General features: G+C 40.7%; 1 protein-coding gene across 2 annotated transcripts in view; it reads left to right on the top strand.

Annotated features, from left to right (window-relative positions):
- NAA15 (N-alpha-acetyltransferase 15, NatA auxiliary subunit) overlaps positions 1 to 20,909 on the top strand; it is a 66,799-nt gene extending 45,890 nt beyond the window's left edge. Inside the window, exons 16-20 of one of the 2 annotated variants that reach the window (XM_090036528.1) lie at positions 4,982 to 5,090; positions 6,461 to 6,559; positions 9,742 to 9,888; positions 12,237 to 12,334; positions 18,641 to 20,909. In XM_090036528.1, the coding sequence (XP_089892654.1) occupies positions 4,982 to 5,090; positions 6,461 to 6,559; positions 9,742 to 9,888; positions 12,237 to 12,334; positions 18,641 to 18,841 (654 nt within the window). In that variant the 3' untranslated portion in view covers positions 18,842 to 20,909. The remainder of the gene's footprint in view (positions 1 to 4,981; positions 5,091 to 6,460; positions 6,560 to 9,741; positions 9,889 to 12,236; positions 12,335 to 18,640) is intronic. The other variant, XM_090036529.1, reaches the window with a different exon arrangement.
- The last annotated feature ends 1,253 nt before the right edge of the window (positions 20,910 to 22,162 follow it).

The following is a 22,162-nucleotide window of genomic DNA, read 5'->3' as shown; positions in this document are numbered from 1 at the left end:
GAAGTCAGTGACCTGAAAAATTGATTCGTTATGCATCTTAATAGTTTGAATGAGCTTGACTTTTAAATATTTGAAAAAGGAATTACACTAATGCACATTACACTTGCACATAATGCTAGGAAAGATTGAATAATTGTTAAGAGGAGTAGACCAGTATTACTGGTTATACATCCAAGATGAATGAGGCAAGTAAAATATTGACAATTTCTCGATGGAATAGGAATGAATTGCGTTTGAATGGAAAAGGGATATAGATATGGAAGATTTGTAGCTTAGCTTTTGCTTTTTTGTACTGGCAATGTAGTTTTGAGCCCTGCAACACTGCTTTAGAATGAAGCAGTGTATTTGTGTCTCTGTTAAGTATCATTCTGAATTCTGTTAATGCTCTTAAGGGTGGACTTTTCAAATAGCTTAGGTGAACAAATGTGTGGCTAATCTATCCATGCCATTACTATGAATTTGTACACGCCTCATACTTTTATATGCAAATGTGCAAACAGTAGAAATCCTGTAAGGTGTTCATTATCTTTCTCATAGGAATACTAAACGACACAAAAAACCACAAACAAATCCTTAATCCTCAAGGCAGTCCCATCTGATTAAATGACTAAAATTGGTATTTGACCTTTTTCCAAAGAAGTGTGTTAAATAAAAACTCATTGCCAATGATATGAGCAACAGCTGGTACTTCTTGATTTCTCTCAGTTTCTAGATATTAGACATCTGAGTCTAGCATTAAGAGTTAAGGGCATATTTTATACAGCAGAAAGTTGTAGTAAATATGTGTATTAGCCCTGGGTTTCTAATCCCTAAAGGGGGAGAGATGGTATATCCTAGCCAGTCCTTACTGCCCATTGGCCAGGCATCTCTGACAGATCAGCTCCTTTGCAATTGATGCTTCAGATGCCTATCATCTTCCTTGTCAGAAGAATGAATTAGTCATTCCAGCTGAACTGATTTGACAGTTGCTTTCCCACCATTTTTAAGGGTTTTTCTGCCTGCAGGCTGGCAATATCCAGGTATACAGTTATATATCCCTCTACGATAAGATGGACAGACTTTCTCTTGGCATTAGACTAACAAGCTCCTGCTCCGAAGTGTTCTTTGCTTTATTCTCAACTGAAACTAACTTTCTTCGGGTGGGCTCTAAGGAATCGTATTACAGGTCCCATCAGAGAAACAGAAGTACGTGATTACCACTCTGCTACTTTTATGAAGGTGACCAGTAGATTCAGGTGATGGTTTCTCGTCCCCTATTGCCAGTAAGGTGATGTCAAGCCCTTCCTTTTAAAAAGTGGGTTACATGCGTTAAAAAGAACCTTGGTACACATTTCCCTTGCTTTATGCGGGTTCTGTATGTGCTAATTTGCTCTTACGTGATGACCCTTTCTATAACAAATTTTTGGTATATGTGAGGTAAATTTGCTCCGGGTGTAGTGGAAGCCCATAGTCAGTTGCTTTGTGCACTGCATTGTAGGAGTGACACAAATCAAAATATAGTGTCCTGTGTGGATCTGTGCTCCTCACTTGTCTGCGACACGTGTTTCTGATAGTGCCCTGTGCTTGCGTGTTCTGTCTGCTGTTGGTGAGTATCAAATTGTCTTGTAAAAGTGGTAGAAATGGGTCTGGAAGTCAGTACAATTGAGGTCTTGGAACATATCCCTATTTGTTACCTTATAAAGCAAGGTTCTCTTTTATACAAATTTGAGTTATGCGCCATTTTCCAGGGACACATGTACAGCATAAAGCGAGGGAACCTGTACCAGGAAATCACTGTCTGGGTCTGTACTCAAGCCGGGGACCTGTATTGGCAAGTTGCTGCTGCTAAACCAGGAGAGTTGTCTGGTAGAGAGTCTAGGAAAACATTAAGTCTGGCGTAGATCTTTAGTTCCTCTTTCCCATCTGGGCTTTGTTCCTGTTAGTGAAAACCATGGGCTGTCATGCTATGGATCATTTGTTATAGTGCTCCTTGAATGGTGTGTCACCTGACTGGGCACTAATTAAAAAAAATAAATAAATAAAAATGTATGTGTATATGTATGTATATGTATATATGTCTGTAGGTTGAGTCAACAGATTTCACCATATGAACTAACTCCTGTGTGTGGAGTTGTAAGTGAAGGCCTTATGTTTGCTTTCTAAGTTCAGTTGCAAGCTTAACTACACAGCAGTCGCTACTGTTTTTACAAAGTTCCTGGAGGGTAGGTTATATAGTTTCATGGTTGGTAGGGTCAGAAGGAACCTGAGCAGATCATCAAGTCCGACCCCCTGTCCTGGGCAGGAAAGAATGCTGGGGTCAAACAACCCCAGCAAGGGGTCTGTCTGGCCTCGTTTTGAAGACTCCCAGGATAGGAGCGAGCACCACTTCCCTTGGAAGTTGGTTCCAGATCCTAGCCACCCTGACTGTGAAGTAGCACCTCCTGATATCTAGCCTGAACTTACTCTCCGTCAACTTATGGCCATTATTCCGTGTTACTCCCAGTAGTGCTCGGGGGAACAGGGACTCTCCCATTGCCTGCTGGTCTCCATTGCCCAGTTTATAGATGGCCACCAGACCCCCTCTAAGCCTTCTCTTGTGGAGGTTCAGGTCTCGTAGCCTTTCCTCATAGGGCCTGCCCTGCTGCCTCCCGATCATGCGAGTGGCCCTCCTCTGGACTCTCTCGATGCTATCCACATCACTCCTGAAGTGCTGTGTCCAGAACTGGATGCAGTACTCCAACTGCAGCCTGACCAATGTCATATAGAGGGGGAGGATCACCTCCTTGGACCTGCTTGTGATGCATCTGTGGATGCATGACAAGGTGCCGTTAGCCTTCCTGACTGCATCCCCACATTGGTGGCCCATCTTCATCTTGGAGTCTATAATGACTCCAAGATCCTTTTCTGCCACTGCACTGACAAGAAGGGAGTTCCCCAGCCTCTAGGTATGCTGCTGGTTCTTTCTCCCTAGCTGCAGTACCCTGCACTTGTCAGTATTGAATCCCATCTTATTCTCATCTGCTCACCCCTATAACCCGTCCAGATCCAATTGCAGCCTGTCCCTCCCTTCTAGCATGCCCACTTCTCCCCACATCTTAGTGTCATCTGCGACTTTAAACAAGGTGCTTTTCACCCCCTCATCCAAGTCGCTAATGAAGGTGTTGAACAGTGCAGGCCCAAGGACTGAGCCCTGGGGGACCCCACTGCCCACATCCCTCCAGGTCGAAAATAACCCGTCCCCCACCACACTCTGGGTGCAGCCCTCCAGCCAATTGGTGACTATCTTGCTGTGTAGGCATCCACACCACAATCTAATTTTTTAACGAGAATGGGGTGACAGTGTCAAAGGCCTTCCTAAAGTCCAGAAAGACTACGTCCACTGTTATACCTGCATCCAAGGATGTTGTGACCTGGTTGTAGAAGGCTACCAGGTTGGTCTGGTAGGACCTGCCACTAATGAACCCATGTTGGTTGGCCCTAAGCATACCCTCCCCTGCTTGCCCCTCACAGATGTGCACCTGGATAATTTTCTCAAAGAACTTCCCCAGGACCGAGGTGAGACTAACAGACGTATAATTTCATGGGTCCTCCTTCCTCCCTTTTTTGAAAATGGGGACCACATTGGCCCTTTTCCAGTCCTCTGGCACCATAAGTGCTCGTAAAGCTGTTCCAGGGGTCCATCAATGACCTCTGCTAATTCCCTCAGCACTCTGGGGTGAAGATAGTCAGGACCTGTTGATTTGAACATGTCCAGTCCCACCAGAAGTTCTTCTCTGACCCTGGGCCTGGCTGTGCCTTCCCTGGGACCATCGGGGATCCCTGTGTAGGGGATGACTTGGTTCCTGCTCAGAAAAGTGGAGGCAAAGAAATTGTTAAATAGGTTAGCTTTGTTGTCTGGTGAGACCACCAGATTTCCTAGCATGTCCTGCAGAAGCCCCATGCTACCCGGAACCTTCTTTTTACCCCCTATGTATTTAAAAAAGGACTTATTGTTATCCTTGATCCAGGTTGCTAGTCCCAGTTCCATCTCCGCGTTGGCCTTCCTAATAGCCCCCTTACAATCCTGAGCAACAGAGGTACAGTCCTCCCTTCCTTCCATTGGGTATACGCCTTCTTTTTAGCTTTGAGATGTTCCTGGATGCTTTTGGTTAACCATGGGGGCTTTTGAGCACTCTTGTCCCCTTTGATCTGTGTTGGAATTGCCACCCTTTGGGCTTGGAGGATCGTCTCCTTCAGGAATGACCACTCTTCTTTGACTTCCAACTCCCTACCCCTCCGACTAGTCTCCTTAGCTCGGTGAAATCCAGCCTCCTGAAGTCCAGGGCTACTGTCTTGCTGCAGACCTTTGCCACCCTGCACTGGATGGTGAATTCCAGTAGGCGACGACTGCTGTCGCCCAGGTGATCAAGCACCCGCAGTCCCCTCACCAGGCCATCGCTTGTGGCCAGGTCTAACAAGGCATTTCCCCTGGTGGGACTGTGCACCTCCTGGGTTAGGTGGAGGTCCTGTAACTTGGCTCGGAACCTACATGAGCAGTCAGACCTGGCTGACTGCTCTTTCCAGCCGAAGTCCGGGTATTTTAAGTCACCCATGAGGACCACATCCTTTGACTTAACTTTGCCTTCACGAGCTGACCTAAAAATTCCCAATCTAGCTCTTCTCCCTGGTTGGGTGGTCTGTAGTAGACCCCCGCCATTAAGTCTGCACTGTTAATATGCTGTTATGTCACTACAGAACCTTGTGCCTTCATAATTAGCATCCCCTTCCTCCCAAATATGTGGATATATTGACAGTCCACATTGATATGTAATGGTGTCTGATCGCATATTTTGAATGTTGCCATATATGCACTGATGGGTGGTTCAGACATCCAGGGCATCACTTTATGAGACTAATTGTCTTGCTGCTCTGACCTCGGCCTCAGAATTTCATTCCCATTGTTAAAGGGGAAAGTCTGTTGTGTTTCCTGTGTCGCGTAACGAAAATATTCTTGCCTTCTTAGGTTGAGGCACCTTTGGAAGAAGCCATTAAATTTTTAACACCATTGAAGAACTTGGTAAAGAACAAAATAGAGACCCATCTTTTTGCCTTTGAGATATACTTCAGGAAAGGTAGGTGAGAGAACTAATTAAGTCAAGTACTTTGTGGTTATTGTACTTGAATAATGAAATCCATGAAAACTTATTGATCCACTGACTTAAAGAGCTGGATATTAGCTAATACCTTTTTAACTGGGCATGTTCACAGCCCTAGGCATTCAGTAATGTTGACTGCAGATTTGGAACAGCTGGTGATTATCCAGTTTCTCTACTGTATGTAAATCCATGAGGGCTAGAGATCAAAATGTTCAGACTTGCACATTTGCAAGTTGCTTAGCTGTACTCATAGTCATCTGTAAATTCAAGTTAAAGCCACACATGTTTTTAGAGTGTTGGTTATGACCTTTTATAAGTAGATAATACATGAGTGTTTCTTTCAATCTAACACATTTTATATATTCAGAGAGTTAACATTGCAAAATGAGATGAGTCAAGTTTGCAGTACCGTTTTCTGGCCAGGCCAGATTTTAAAGATGATCTGGTCAGGATTGTCTAAAGCAGGCAGACTTGCCTTGGGCTGGCAGCAATGGTGGCCACTGGAGCTGCAGGACAGCTGAGGGCACAGCCCTTACTCGCCACCCTGCTACTTAATGCCATATCCACTAGTGTCCTGGATTCTGTGGCCAGTGGGAGGCCTGCCACACCCCAAACTTTATGGCCCCCCAGTCGGTTGGCAGGACAAATGGAGCAGCTCTGTGTGTTGGATCTAGCCCAGGGACTGTATGTTTGACACTCATGCTCTAAGGGAATGTGGCCAGCATTAACTTCTCTTTCCCCAAACCCAGTCTGAATGAGAAGCAAGACTTTTTTTTTTTCTTCTGAGAGCTGTGGCATAGATCCACCAGAACTATCTTCCCTAAACTCTATAGAGACTTCAACGCTGATTCTGGTGTTGGAGGTACTTTTCACTGTATTGGTTTCAACTAAGGAAGATATTGTTTGAATAAAAGTCACTAGGACATACCCATTATGTACAAAATCTAGTTTTTTTCAATCATGGTCATATTGTACTGAATTTAAACACATTGCGCTGCAAATGAAGTGCATTAAAATACAACAGAATAAGGTATAATTATAATGAAAGAGGGATATTTTGCACTTTTAAATTTTGGCTTATTAAGTCATCCAGTAAAAAAAAAAAAACCAAACCCAAAAGTGTGTTAGTCCACAGTAGTTAGTTTTACCTCTGAATTCCTTTTTAGGCTCAACAAGATAGAAGTTGTTCAGAAAAAAAGCTTATGGGCATCATGTATTAATCTTTTATTTGTTCTGGACTCTAATTTTAAATATATTTTTTTCTGAATCAGCATCTGAAACTTGATGGTTCTCTTTAAAACTTGCAGAAGGTACTTTTGTAGTTCACTGACAACTTTATTTTACAGAAAAATTTCTTCTGATGCTACAGTCTGTGAAGAGAGCATTTGCTATTGATTCCAGTCATCCTTGGCTTCATGAGTGTATGATTCACCTCTTCAGCAGTGGTATGGGAATGTTTATATATAAAACTTGTTCTGTCTATGCTTCCAGCAACCACCCTGTATAGTCATCTGTGCTTGCAATAAAATTCATTCAAAATGTGTAACAAGTTATTCACTTTGCTGGAATAACAGTGTTATTATTTTGACTACAGTTGGGTGTAGTGACCGAGTAGCTTAATGTTAGAAATCACATCCTGTTTTAAAATAAACATTACTGTAGCTTCTTTTAAAAGAAATTGCAAGTAAAAACATACTTGTTGTGCTCTGTCTTCCTTTCTGCATTTCTTTCAGCTTGGATAATAGATAAATATTTAGGTTTTTTTTAAGTCTTTCAAGTCTGTAGATTACAAGCCCAATGGGTTTTAAAAACTTCTGCTAAACAAAACATTTATTATTTTGAGGTGCATATGACCCTTTTTAAAAATGTGATTTCCTAATTTTATAGAAAAACTTCTACCGGTTTAGAATTGCTTGACTTATTTTTCCATTCTAAAGTAAATCCATTTTGCAGTTAAATATAGATGGAGAGAATAATTTTTTTTCCTTAAACTTTTTTAAATGTGACATCATCCAAATATGTGTTTTCATGTTGCTGGTAAAAAGACCTCATGGAGGTAACACATTCCTGCATAACTTAGTGGTTAGGCAGCCCATTAGTATAAAGAGAAACTGGTTTCATATTTGCTGTTCTGTCTGAAATGTGTATCAGTAGTTTCGTCTTTCCACATACCTTCAGTTATTTTCTGTTGATTCTATGCTAAACACTGACAAAGTTGTGCTGGTTTTCTAAAGAGCAAAATAGTTTGCAGTTTTTTTTGAACTTGTGCAAAAAAAAAAAGGAATGGTTCACTGTTTTGGATCCCTGCCAATAAATTTAAAATAATAGGGGCCAACCTATTTGGCAGGCGTGCCACAAACTGGTACCATACCCTCCCCAAATTCAACTTCATACCCTTTCTCCTACCCAGTCTGCTGCTCTTCTTTCTGCTTCCTGCTCTGTCTGCTCTTACGCTGCCTATGCCTTCCTTGACTTGGTATGCACCACTCAGAGACTCCCCATGTTGCGTGTGGGATTCATGCCACAGGCTGGCCATCCCTGAATTAAAACATGCAAAAATAATGCAAAATTGGCTGCCTATTAATAATAATAGGGTAATTGTGCCTTTAACTAGTAACCCAACCATATATTCAAGTCCGTTTGAGGGGTGACAGTACAGTAAATGAGCTACAAAGTTAGTTTACTTATGTAACAATTTTGTTGTGGTTCCATTTTATCACACTTTAAATTGAATGTGTGGCTGGTTGGGGCCAGTCTGTAACAGTTCCCAATATTCAGCTGAGCGTTAGGATCTAGCATGGGGCAGCCCCATGGTCCAAGACACAGCTGTCCCCCTACCCAGTCAGGCTGAGAACAGTCCCTGGAACTCAGATCCCCAGAAGCAGAACTATAATCAGAAAGCTGGGAACTTGTTTCCAGAGGAGCCAAAATATCCTAGCAGGGTGGGAGGCCAAGTTGACTTATTCTTGCCTCAGTAAATCGCCATTCTCTGTAATAGCTTTTAGCATATTCAGCCTCTTGTTGGTTTAACATTGTATTTTCTGTAACATGGTTATGTTCCCCTCCTCACCCCTCACCCTCTTATGTTAGTCTTTCATTCAGGTGCTCTGTATTTCCCTTATGGCTCTGTCATCTTTTTTGGTTCATGATTCTTAACATCTAATAAAATTAAATATGTCTACTTATAGGATGCAAAGAGAGAACAATCAGCAAGTAGTTTGTGATTTTTTTTTTTTATTTTACCATGGAAACTCTGCTTGTTTTTAATAAGCAGGGAGAGTTTTTAATATCTGCTTGAACAGAAATATGTAAATTGGAAGAAAAGCTCAGTGATTCAGTCGTCTTGTCATTTTTGCTAAATGGTCACAATCCGCATACCCACACTGTCAGAGAAAAAATTCTAGCAGAATAGGGAAGTCATTTAAGGTGAAAAAAGCATGACAGACTTCCAGGTTGCCTTTATGCAAAGCACAAAAAAATGAAAAGTCAAACTCTTTTTATGGTGGAAGTAACCTACAAAATATTTCTTCTTGACCTTTTTTTAAAGTGCTATCAGATACTGGCCCTACTTAAACCAGATATTGCTGGTTAACTTTGTCATGCATATATTTGAGACATCAATTTCTAAGGCCTTGAAAAGTGGTAAAGTAGCTAACAAAACTTTAGTTGCTAAAGGAATTGGGATGTCAGAAGCTAAGGTTATGGGATTCTTTGGATGGGAAAGCAAGGGATTGAGCACTTCTGCTGGGTATGAGAGGGGCATGGCAGGATTTAGCAGCTAGAAAGGTATGTATAAAGAGGCTCTGGCAATAATGGGGCTTGAGAAATGAGCTTAGTAAGAGGTAAGTTAGTAAGGAAAAGGATTGACTGCCTTTAGGGTGTTGGGAGATCAGTGTCCTTTGTCTGAAGGAGACAGGAGGGGTATGCATGTTTTTGAAGAGAGTGAAGTTGAGAACTTTGGACGCAGTAAACAATGATGATGATTATTATTTTTGGACACTACTGTGGAGATATTCAATGAAATTCCAATTGTTGGTGTAGCCTTTTCCTCTATACTATCTAAAAGCGCAGTTGAATGACATGCTAGAAAGAAGAAAGATGTAGGTCTTTTACAATTATTTATAGACCTTGTAAGAAAAAGTTTTCCATCCTGTGGAAGTAAGATTTTTCCAAAAACAGTTCTCTAATTGGGATGAAAAAGCATCACCTCAATTAAACAAATCCTGGGGAAAACATTGTTTTAAGGTCAAACTTAGATTTTGGTTCTTAAACATTTTTTGAGTTGAAGTAAAAACAAAAAAAGGCTTTTGGTTAAAACAGGATATTTTCACACTTGTACTTCTGACTTTTTAAATGAAATGTTGTCACCTCTTCGTACCACTTCAGTAAAACCAGATTATTTTTAGTTATCTCACAGTAAACAGTTTCAATGAAAACTTTATAGCTACTTCCTAGTTATGTACCTTTTCTTTACTTGTATATATCTTTAATTGAAAAATTTCAACTTCACTATTCATGTAAAAGAGCAAAGTTTTTTTTTCTTAAGTCAGATGTATTTTGCTGTGATTCCTGATGGTAAAAAGCATCTAGAGTTTTTTGTGTTGACATTTATTTCCTTTCTACCCAGCAGTATCTGAAAGTAAAGACCTGCCCAATGTAGTTAGAACAGTGTTAAATCAAGAAATGAATCGCCTTTTTGGAGCAACTAATCCAAAGAACTTCAATGAAGCTTTTCTTAAGAAGAACTATGACTCCCTCCCACATAGGTTATCAGGTACTTTATTTGTTTTGTTGTTACTAAACTAAATTGTTTTTTTGTTTGTTTGTTTGTTTGCTTTTGGAATTTACCCTTACTTTTTCTTCCTCTTCCATACCTTGTACTCGTATAGCACAGGACTTTCTGTTCCCATACTGCTAATATCACAGCCTACTGTTGCCATCAGGAATAGTTTCTTGTATCCATTTCAAATCTCAGTTGAAAACATAACTTCCTGTTTGCCTATATATTTTAATTTCTCTCCCTGTATGCCACAGCTGTGGGCTTCACTGCATATAAATCTTTGGACCATCTGTGGCCCATCATCACTTCTGACATAATTGCTGAATTGTCATGAAAGATCTTTTTAATGGTAACTATATTTAACTCTCTAGAATATTTTAGGATACAGTTTGTATGAAGTATGTTAAAAACTAACTGTACTGTATTGATTTAAGCTTAAAATAACCTGGAGATGAGATGTTTTCATGAGAGAGTGATAGAATTATTTTTCTGTCTCCATCTTAGAACATGGATTCTTTCATACTGGCTTTTATGCTACTAAAATTATTCCTGTGCTCTTGCCTGCTTAAATCAAAATGTACCATCAAATTAATGTATCTGGTAGTCTAAACAAGCTGTAGTTTTAGGCAGTTGTTAGTTTACACTGTAGCTTTGGTCTAATGTCCATATTTGACCATCTTCACAATAAGTATTAATATGTAATAAGAGAACCTCCTGCTACAGCTTGCTTTGAACTTTGTTCATGAGGTAGAAGCCCAATTGTTTGTAACAATTGGAAGCACTAACTCTTTACCCTGTGGTTGAACTCCGGTATCTGTACATTCCTGTTCCTCTAGTAAATAGCTCTGGAAGTCACTAACGAAGTTTCTTACCCTCCTCTAATGGCTGGCCCACAAAGATAGCAACCTACTTCTGTCATAGAATCCAGGTGGTTTCCTGTGTTCATATACAAGCAGTTTGCACTCTTCTGAATTTACACCAGGTTGCCCAATTAAGAATGAGACATTCAGCTCTGTGGGTCAGCTTTTATTTCAGTGGATGCCACTTTTCTGATTGCTGGAGCTTATAAGGAGTGCCAAGTAGCTGACTGCTACAGCTTGCTTTGAAATAAAAGTTACAGTGGACAACAGGAACATTTCTGTGATCCTGTGAAGCTCTGCTGTGGGTCTAGAAACCTTCAAATATTTCCCAACATCTTCTCCCACCCAGGGGTGTTTTAAGAGCCTAATGCTATAAAGGATATGAGTTCTACGGTACCCATTACACAGAGCTCTACAACTTGAGCTGATGTATACTCAAATGGTGACTGTCCAGATGGGGGTCAGTGTCCATAAATTGCATGTCATGGAATTTTTGGTGTGCATCTTTGCAAATTAAAATGCACATCCATTTGGCACTTGGTGGAGCAGAGGTATGCATTAAGGCAGGCCTGGGACCATATGTCGAATAAGGACAACAGATAGAAATCCTAGAAAAGTACCCATTCACTAAGCGAAGCGCAGGTCCCCTGAAATTAAGTGGTATAATAACAGACTGTTATATATTTGCAAGGGAGCCAACCTGTGGTTGTGTAGGTAACTTTTAATATTGGCCAGCCAACTTCAGACCACCTGACTTTGGAATCTTTATATAGCTTTTGGATCTGTTAGAATAAAAAAACTGTGTGTCCAGTTAATGATAAAAATACTATGTTTAAGCAAGTGTCTTTTTATAGTAGCTTTTGGCAGCCAAACTGAGTTCCTTCCTACTATAAAATGCTAGCTAGATTAAACGTGCGTTGGGGAACCTACACAAATGTAATAAACTTTTGATACTGGTGAAAAATCTTCATCTGGAAGACCAGTGAGAACTGTAAAGCCTCTGTTTCCACTTGACCTTACCACTAGAACCCTACTCCCACATAGTTACTTCTGCCTAGTAGTTTGTCATATAGCTCTTAAATGTTGTGTTTTACCATTGGATGGAGAAAAGATGCCCCTTCCCAAGGGTGATTACATGTCACGGTGACAGCCACAGTAATATGAGCAATACTGATGCAAGTTACTGCATTCAGTCTTGCCATTTATGCCTCATCTAGTGCCTGGTGGTGGCTCCCTTAAAATAAGTTAATTCATTTAGATACCGTTTTTGCAGACTGAAGTATTCATAGTGGTTTTCATCTTGATATTTTTTTCGCATGGACTCTTGAGTATTAAAACTAGGCTTGGAGCACCCATTTGTTTGCTCAAATAAAAAGAATATAACGCTAAAAGTTTCCAGCTGAACTGGCCTAGAATGCAGTATTCCAGTTCTTGAAGTTATGTAGTCTTGATTTTGCTAAAGACTTGCTGTTTCTCTTGTAGCTGCCAAAATGATGTACTATTTAGATCCTTCCAGTCAAAAACGAGCAGTGGAGTTGGCGGTGTCCCTCGATGAATCACTCTCTAACAGAAATCTTCAGGTAAAGATGGTTTTTGTGATATCTGAGGGCCCTTCTAGAAGCTGAGAACAGGATTTGTACATCCTGTTTCTTCTCCAGTGGTTTCGTCACCCTAAAGCTTTTTAGCTTTTTTTTTTAGAAAAATTGTTTTGGATATTTGGAAAGCTTTCTTTTTATTTGTATAAATAACTTCCTGTATCAATTTTTATGTAATTCAGTTTTGCAAAGGGGAAAAAATCAGACTTTAGGTTGTGTTTGTCAATCCTGTAAATATTTTCTTTCTCCTTTGAACACTAGCTCAGTTAAAGAGTCCAGGGGTCCTGTATTTCTGAAGTATATAGTTTTCAAATCAGTGAAATTAGCCTCTGCCCTTTAGGAAGAGACTAGCATAGGCAAGAATGCATATGACTAGATCTTCAGGATTAGGATTTCAGGATAGAGTTCATAATTACAGCTGTTGGGTTGGGTTGGTGGTATAACCCTGATGGTCCAGGAAACATGTAGGAGAGAGGATTTTTCCCCCTCCTTTTGCTTATTGCACCATCTTGGACAAGTTTTAGTCCAAGCAACTCTGAGTAAATTGAAAATGGAGAGATCAAAACTTCCTGGATCTGTGGTCAAAGGTATTCTAATTTTACCTTTTTTTCCTCTCTCTTGCCATAGTATATACCTTGACATTTAGTAACAAACATCAGACTCTTTTTTTCATTATGCTTTGTAAACTAATGCTCCTGGGGCATGGCTGGTGGGAACATCCATAGTTGATATTTGAGCCTCTTGGCAAGCAGTAAGCTCCATTGTATTTCTATTTGTCCAGGTTGTTTCTAACCAGAAGCCATTTCTCTGCACTTAGTGCTCTAGTTTCTTGGGGTGAAAAACTCACATTTTTCTTCAGGGGAAAAATTAACTTCTCTGTGGGACTGCTGACTCAAATTCACAGCATCATTTTGCTATACGTGAAATAGCATGCTGGTTCCATTTCCTGAACCAGTTAATGGCAATCTGGATCTGAACAGTAATGATCACTTCATGTGAAAAGAGGCCACACACAGATTAAGGCTGACCTATGTATCATAATTTCCCGCCAACTTATTTTTAAGAATGCCTTTGTAATTTGTATCGAATTCACTATGCTTTATCTAGAGTATCTCATCCTTCTGGTCTAAAAACTTTGTCAATGGCTATCCAGTTCTCTTCACTTTATTTTATTTATTTATTTTGGCAGACCCTTTTTTTCAGTTATATAGTTCGTTTTGTGGTTTTTTTAAATGAGGCATATCACAGTAATCCTTGAGTCTCCAGTAATTTTCATCCATTTCAAGTAGCTTTAGCATTTCTCTCTTTTTATAAACTTTTTAATAGAAAATTCTGGTTAGTTTGGGGACATGCAGGAATTGGGATATGTTTCCTTGGAAAGGGTTTCTCCAGTCTTGAATTGAATTCCTAGTCAGGAATGAAAAGGGAGAACAGACCAACCTTGCTGACAAGTACAAAGTAATGTACGTGCGGAAAAATAACTTCAGCTATATGCATACATAGTACTGGGCTCGAAATTAACTTTTATAACTTGAGAAAGAGGCCTTGGGGACATTGTAAATAATTCTCTGAAAACATCAGCCCAATATGTAGCAGCAACCAAAATGCCAATAAAACATTGGGCATCATTCCAGCACCCAAGAAAAATATTTCAGAGGTTTTGAATTCATCCCCATGCAGGATGGAAATCTTTCTGAAATTAAAATATTTCTGGTATGGGAAAGCTGTTCCTCCAGCATTTCATTTGATAAGAAAAATAAATGCTTTTCTGACAGCGTTTGTGTTCCAGCTGCACTTGTCAGAGCAGAGGATTCTGTAATCTTATATTTACTTGCTTGTGAATTGCACCTTTGATACAGGAGTTAAGTCAGAGGCATTGACTTTTTAGAATTACAGAATAAAGCAGGGCATCCTCTACTTTAGTGCATATTTCAGCCTGCATTTACTGAACTCTGCAATATGGAATTTGGTTATACAGCCACAAAACAAAACAATTTTCAGTTCAAACAAATGTAGAGCTGTTAAAGCTACCAAACAATTAGACACGAAACTAGACCCCTTCTAAAATTAATGCAAGACAAAAATTCTCAACATTGGATGAGGAGACATCATCACTAGCAGTAACATCCAGGAAATGGTCAATTAGGAGCTTATCTCCACCAGCAAGGAAGTACTGGATGGACATACCTTGTACTCCTGGTGTCAAAACACAGACTGCTATGCAAAGCCTGGAAACTAATTGGTGGGAGGCAGAAGGGGTATTGAAGCCCAAACTTAAGAGGAAGATTTTAGCAAGGAGGGCAGCACCAGTGATCAACATCATAGAGCAGATGAAAGCAACAGCAAATAACATAAGAATGAGAGACTGGTTTCTACCCACTGGTGCTGGCATGATGCAGTGCAGATGAGGCAAGTTTGCACTGCCTTTTCCTGCAGCTCAGTGGCTGAAAATGTTTAGATGAGGTCCCACTAATAACATGGTAAGAGTGCTTTTTGTAAAAAGTGTGGGGCTTTATGAAGAACATCTATGAAAAAGAAAATAAGGAATTTCCATTTTTGTTTTTGGTGTCTCAATCCCAACAAGTTACACTACTACAGTATCCAAATACTTAAGAAAAATATTCTGTAATTACTTGGACATTCATTTTGGACAAAATAAGAAATTATATTTAAATTGAACATCATCATAATTTCTGGCTACTACTTGTGGTGTTCTCTTTTTACTGTTTGTACCACCATGCAGGGCCAGAGAGGGTGCTGCTACCCTGACACCAGACTCTCCCCTATCCCTGGCTGTACCTCACCCCCAGTCTACCAGTCTATCACCTGCCACACCTTTGTTATTCAAATGTTTGTTGGTGAGGGAGGCAGTCCCTGAGCCGGGATTAACTTTGCTAACTTGTCTTAGGCCTTTATCCCCCTCAAGTGCATCCCGCTTTAAGGAAGCACTGGGTTTCTGGGGACTTGTTGGGGCCTCAGTGGTCATAGCCATGGCCTTCTTTCTCTGGCTACATCATCAGCATAGGTCCACTGTTTTAGACCTCAGCTACTGGCCCTGCCTTTGTGGGAGCCCCTCCTGTGGCTTCAGTCTCAATGCTGGCCTCCACCCCTTTAGCTCAGGGCTAGCTCCTGAAACAAGTAGTAAGGGAGTGCCACCCAGGCACCCCTGCTCATGGCCTCCTCTACCACTATAGCCACAACCCAGTCCTCAGGTGCAAACAGAACAAAAACACGAGCCAGCTGTTTCATAACACAAATACTTCCCTCCTCAAGATGCATGTTGCCCATAGGCCCTACCTCTGTAACATCCTGCTTCCCCAGCTCCCCTGGCTGGGATGGATGCCTGTCTGTCCATCTCCAGCAGCCCCTCACTCCTGAGAGCTCCTCTCTCTGCTGCAGGCAGGGGCTCCCCCAGCATGGTTAGAGATTGGTTTACATATCCCCAAGCCAAATAGTCTCCTTCCAGTCATGTTCCTGGATCTTCTGTACCCAATGACCAGTGCAGCCAATTGTTTCATTAGCTGCCTAGCTTTATGAATCCTGGATGCAGTCCACCCGAGCTGTTACTCCTTACTGCCCTTCCTGGCCCCGAGTCTCTCACCCGGTCAGGCCTTTCTAGTAACAGGAGCAGAAATGCTGTCTTTTTAAAAGACCTCAAAACGACAGGGGTAGCAACTTAAACTTAGTGTGAAGCTCTGATTCCAGAGTGCACTAGTCCTTCAGATTATGTTAGCGAATTTGTGTGCTTGTGCTCTCAAACTAAATCTGCATATTTGTATAAGAATACGTATAATGTTCTTCATAGGGTGACTAAACGTCTTCAGTTTTTAAATTTTAAATAATTTTCTTGTTTAAAAATGCATATTTAAAATTAAATGTGAAATAGATTAAATTATGTTTAGGCTATCATAAATTTAATCAATTATAATCGCTTAGAATAAATCTATCCAAACAGTACGTGCTTGCTGCTGAAGTTTATAGAGACTATCGCAGGAGGAAGTTGGTGGTTAAGCACTTGTAACCAGTTTGTTGAAGTTTCATAGTTTCATAGTTTCATAGTAGCTAGAGTCGGAAGGGACCTAGGTAGATCATCTAGTCCGACCCCCTGCCTTAGCAGGAAAGAGCACCGGGGTCAGATGACCCCGGCAAGGTGCTCATCTAACTTCCTTTTAAAAATCCCCAGGCTAGGAGCCTGCACCACTTCCCCTGGAAGCTGGTTCCAGGCCCTAGCCACCCTGACTGTGAAGTAGCGCCTCCTAATATCTAATCTAAACTTACCCTCCGCCAGTTTGTGACCGTTATTCCTGGTCACTCCTGGCAGCGCACGGGGGAACAGGGACTCCCCCAATACCTGCTGATCCCCCCTGACCAGTTTGTAGCAGGCCACAAGGTCCCCCCTTAGCCTTCTCTTGTGGAGGCTAAACAGGTTCAGGTCCCGTAGCCTCTCCTCATAAGGCCTGCCCTGCTGACCCCTGATCATACGAGTGGCCCTCCTCTGAACTCTTTCCATATTGTCCACGTCCCTCTTGAAGTGTGGCGCCCAGAACTGGACGCAGTACTCCAGCTGCGGCCTGACCAGTGCCGCATAGAGGGGGAGGATCACCTCCCTGGACCTGCTCGAGATGCATCTGTGGATGCATGACAGGGTACGATTGGCCTTCTTGACTGCCTCCCCACACTGCCGGCCCATGTTCATCGTGGAGTCAATGACGACTCCAAGATCCTTTTCCGTCTCCGTGCTGGCAAGAGGGGAGTTCCCCAACCTGTAAGTGTGGTGCCGGTTCTTCCTCCCCATGTGCAACACCTTGCACTTATCAGTGTTAAACCCCATCCTATTCTCATCCGCCCACCGTTGCAACCTGTCAAGGTCAGCTTGTAGCCTATTGCACCCTTCTAGTGCACCCACATCCCCCCACATCTTAAAAAAAAAAAAGTGATAAACCATTTTTTGGCACTAATCTTGTTGAAGGCCTAGAAAAATATCCTCACATAAATTCTTCTCGGTTTAATCCAACTAAATGTAGTTTGTTCAAAGTTTGAAAAATTAGAGGTTGAAAAAGCCTGACATTTGTTTTCCTCTTGCAGATCATTAATATGGATTAGGGTGTAAGAGGCTAAGATATATCGGGTCTAAAATTTGGCACACCAGAAATTGTAGTGGCCAGAAGCAATCAACCCAATTCACTACTTAAATCCTTTTTTTTTGCTTTTAACAATGTAGTGTTTAACAATTTAAAACCAGATTTAAAATGCGGGCTTTCTGTATTTTTAATTGCATCTCAGTTTCCATCCAAAAGCAACTTTATACAAGTCCAGTTAGAAATGAATCCAGTACACAAAAAATGTCACCCATTTTCTAACGGAATGTAAAAATGAATAATGTGAATACGTTTTATGTTGAGATGTAAGATTGCTTAATTGTGTATAAGTAGTGTATTCTTCCAATTAATAAAAGCATTACATTATTTGTAGAGGCTATATTTAGTTGCAGATAAATATGCTGTTAAGCCACATAGTGAACAGCTGAGGAGAATCAGTTATACTGTAGAAAAATAATTAAAGGACATATGCAGAGCAAGATCAAAACCGATCTAAGTCAAGACTTCTTACTGATATTCATTGTTGTGTTTTTTTTTTAAAAGGAGGCAGAAATTTAAATGACTGGCTCTTAAATAACCCTTGGTCTTCATGGCAGCATCCACACGGTGTGGACTTTTGGCTCCCTGGGGACAACTAGCAGTGGCATGCCTTGCACTGCTGCTAGTTGTCCCTGGAGAACGCCTGTGCCATGTGTCCTCTGGCACATGGCAGGTTACCTTGGGGATGGTAGCAGGGACTGGGGCTAGCGTTGGGTTGACCCCAGCAGCCTTACCTGGAGTCCTAGGGGCCTCCTGGGGCTGCAGCAGTGGCGATTCTGTTGCGTGGATCCTGGCCAGCAGTTGTAGACTGGCTCTGGGTGGCTCGACTCCACTTTTGAGTGGTGCACACTGCACCTGCATGTGCCGCTCCCCTTTTTTTTCTCCATGGGTTTTTTGACCCCTGGATATCCTGGATATTATGCTGCTCCCTTGCAGTGCAAAGAACAACTGAACATGCAGTATGTGGCACTGCAGACACCACGTGGCCACGCTTGTCTGGACACAGCCCATGTGTCTTAATTTAGAAAAATACATATTTGATGATGCTAGAAAAGAACATTTTGTATTCTTTAGTACTGCATATCTTTTTTTGTTGTTGTAAATATCAGATTACTGTTTACAAAGGTTTTAACACTCTTTTTATCTTTAATAGACTTGTATGGCGGTATTAGAAGCTTTGTGTGATGGTAGTCTGGGAGACTCTAAAGAAGCAGCTGAAACTTACCGAGCAAATTGTCATAAGCTTTTCCCCTATGCTTTGGCTTTCATGCCCCCTGGATACGAAGAGGATATGAAGATCACAGTAAATGGAGATAGTTCTGCAGAACCTGAAGAACTGGCCAATGAAATATGAACAACTTAACAAAAAAAAATGGAATAACATTGGACCGTATCTGGTGTATAATATTTTTGTCACGCACCTGCTGAGTCATTCTAACTTACACAGAGAATGGAAGGAGTAAAAATTTTTGCCTTCAAATAGTTTTACTTTTTTTATCCTGCTGACAAAGTATATATATAAAATATCTAACATATTACTGGATATAGGTTCAGTTTCTTAAAAATTAAAAGCTGCTAAAATTGAAGAAAAAAAAACCCTTACCTACCTACCTACCCATGTTTTTAAACTAATTTATAAGAAACCTGGAGGCTTATAGCTCTCAGAGCAGGTGTGTGGCAGAAATATTACTTTAAATTTGTCTTGTGAGATTACTGTTATCTCAGACAGCAAATACGCTGTTTTAGCACTGGATTCTTTCACTGAGCACAAAGAGTTGTTGGGGCTTTAGCATCTGACTGATTTTGATACGGAGATGATTCTGTCCATAGGAAGTATGCAATGTGAATCAATTTACAGAGAAACCTACAACAGACGTCTAATGTTGTAGAGGTTGGGACATGGATACCAAGGAGAATTAAGAAACATAAGGTGTACAATAAGCTTGTTGTGTCTCCGAAATTCACTGTACACGATCAGTTTGGTGTTCTTGCACCACAGTTTTTAACTGAAGGAACCAGTTAAAACAATCTCTTCATTTTTAATTAAACTTGAAAAGAAAGTGACACTGCTGTTTTTTGAGATGAACCTCACAGCATAGTTTGGCCAAACTTGTTAAAACTGTAATGCAAGAACCAAATGAAATTATGCACTGTGATGTGGCACCAACTAATTAGAAAGAAAGCATGCATTTTTCATATAGAGTGAAAAGAAAATGAGAACATACTATGGCTTGAAGTTCCAAAGAGCGGAACTCTCGACTACCATTTTATGACTGATCAAGAGACTAATAGTTTAAAACCTCAGCAGGCCTTGTTCACGTTATGCAGAAAAAAAAAGTGCTGCAGTTTAGATACCTCTGGAACTTTTCCACAGTGTCACAGGTTTGTAATACTTGAAGCCCTACATTTCTAAGAATATATTTCTTGCTCAGTTATTTCAGGCAAGCCCAAGACTTTGTAACTTTTAAGGGGCCCAAATTTTTTTTCAGTAACAGACCAGCTTCTTATTCCTGCAGTTACAGATGTAATTTCCTTTGTCAAACATAAGGTACCAAATATAATGCAATAAAATGTTTTGAAAAACAGTTGTGTGAATATTTCAACCAATCTGTGTTGTACTTTTGAAAATGAATGGATGAAGAAATGCAAGTCAGGGCTGGATTCATATGCTGTTCAGTAATACAATTAATGCATCATTATTGAGTGGACTTCAAGTATGTGTTAAGTGCTAATGCGTTGCATATTAATACTTAGTGTCAGAAATTGTATGGTGCAAAATACGTTACAATTTAGTTTCTAAATCCCAACAACAAAGGCAGTTTGTTGGTAACTTCATTACTTTGAAAATTAAAATTGTTTCCTGCATAGTGGTATAGGCTAGAGAAGTGCCCAGGTGCTTACATGGGACCAGAAAAACGAGAAAATAGACCACAGACTAAAAAAGTGCGTTGTCTTTGGAAGATTTCAGTTATGCAATTCTGTGATTTGGTATACGATTTTTCTTTTCCCCACATTGTACCAGTTACTGATTGACACTTTGTAAAATTAAAGACTTTACTGGGACTTACTGCTTTTTTTCCCCATCTTCTGACTAGATGAGGGACAGTTTCAGTGATTTTTTTTTTTTCATTTAGTGAATTAAGCACCTCTTACCAACGTCCGCTTCACTGATAACTATATTTGTATATGCAAATAGAAGAGTTCAGGTTGTAAATGTGAGAAATGTAAGTTGTATCACCATATTTGTGTATTTAATCAGTCCTAGAATGCCTTAAACTTTCAGCTGATTCTGGTACTCTTTCTAGATTGTGAACCTCTCCCTCAGTCCAAGAGACATTTGTACTGTACCTGTTCTGCAAATACAGAAGGCAGTTCAGCCTTGCCCACAAGGCTTTTTTGTGCCTATGTCCTTACTATCTCAACCCTTGTGCCCCTTTCTCTTTGTCTGGTACTGAATACAGATAGTTCAGATCTGCTGCCTTTTTAATAGCTGATGGAGAGTCAAGAGTAATGGAAGATCTTTCTTCACATGGTCTTCTTTGTGATTGGGTGTCACTCACATAATTACTTGGTATTTTATGCACCTTCCTTGTCACAGCAGTAAAGGGAAGCAAGTGTGGAGGTATTCCAGCATCTTCTGACAGGGGAAGCCTGTTGAATTTGTTTGCCTTTTGCTTTCCTTCCCTCCCTTCTTCCCCTCCCCCTCCCCCCCAGTACATCACCTGACACCATAATCTTTGCTCATTGTATGGGACAGCGGTTCATAGCAAACAAAAAGGTCACAGATGTCTCTGCCAGAGGGACAGTCCACCAAGGAGCCAAAAAACCTAAATCTCTAATAGCTTTCCCAAGAGCAGAAAGTTTTAAGATTCAGGCATCTCTAGGGTGTTGTGGAACAACTGTCATCCATCCATCCATTTTTACACTGAACTACAAATTCTGGTTTTCCCATATAAGAATTTAATAGGTAAGAATGTGCTGGCCTGCAGGGATTCATATTTTGAAGCTATTTCCAGGAAAACAAGTTCATTACTAGAGTGATTCAGTTTGGTGATACCATCCACCCCCAGTTTCAGGTAGGATTTCACCTTCATGTTCTGGCCATGGTCAGCAGGCTGAGTTACACCTGGGAGCACACAGAATTTGGTCAGAGTCAGAAAGGCTTTTAAGCTTCAGCTTCCCATAGAGCAATTGACTTAGTTCCTTGAGATTTGTCTTTGCCTGATAGAGTTAGAAAATGAAAGCTATAGATCAGTAATAAGTTTAAAAAAGCTGATGCCCAAACATCAGAGCAAACTACATTTTCCCTGGGCTGAGCAGAAGAGCACTTTTACATCAGGGTAATGCACATAAAAAGATCAGTAGAGGTGATAGAAGGCGAAGTTGTTAGGATACCAAAACACTTAGCCAAGGTTTTATTCAGGGATACAGGCTATTCCAAGTTGTATTGCTTCCATCTGGCCAGATGCAAAACAGCTGAGGCCCCTTGCCAGAAAACCAGATGAAAGGTCATTGAGAACATGAATGACAGAATGCTTCATTGCCTTATTTTGCCTGATGTGTTAACACCTCCCCCATCTTTCCCCCCAAATAAAGCAGAAGATTAATACGGAGAAATATCACAGCAGCGATCATTCAGGAGCTCATCTTTTGTCTCAATCTTAAATGCCTAGAA

This window comes from Crocodylus siamensis, chromosome 2 (assembly GCF_052110815.1).
Source record: "Crocodylus siamensis isolate JL-2025a chromosome 2, ASM5211081v1, whole genome shotgun sequence".
NCBI lineage: Eukaryota > Metazoa > Chordata > Crocodylia > Crocodylidae > Crocodylus > Crocodylus siamensis.
This window is presented reverse-complemented; position numbering and strand designations above follow the sequence as displayed.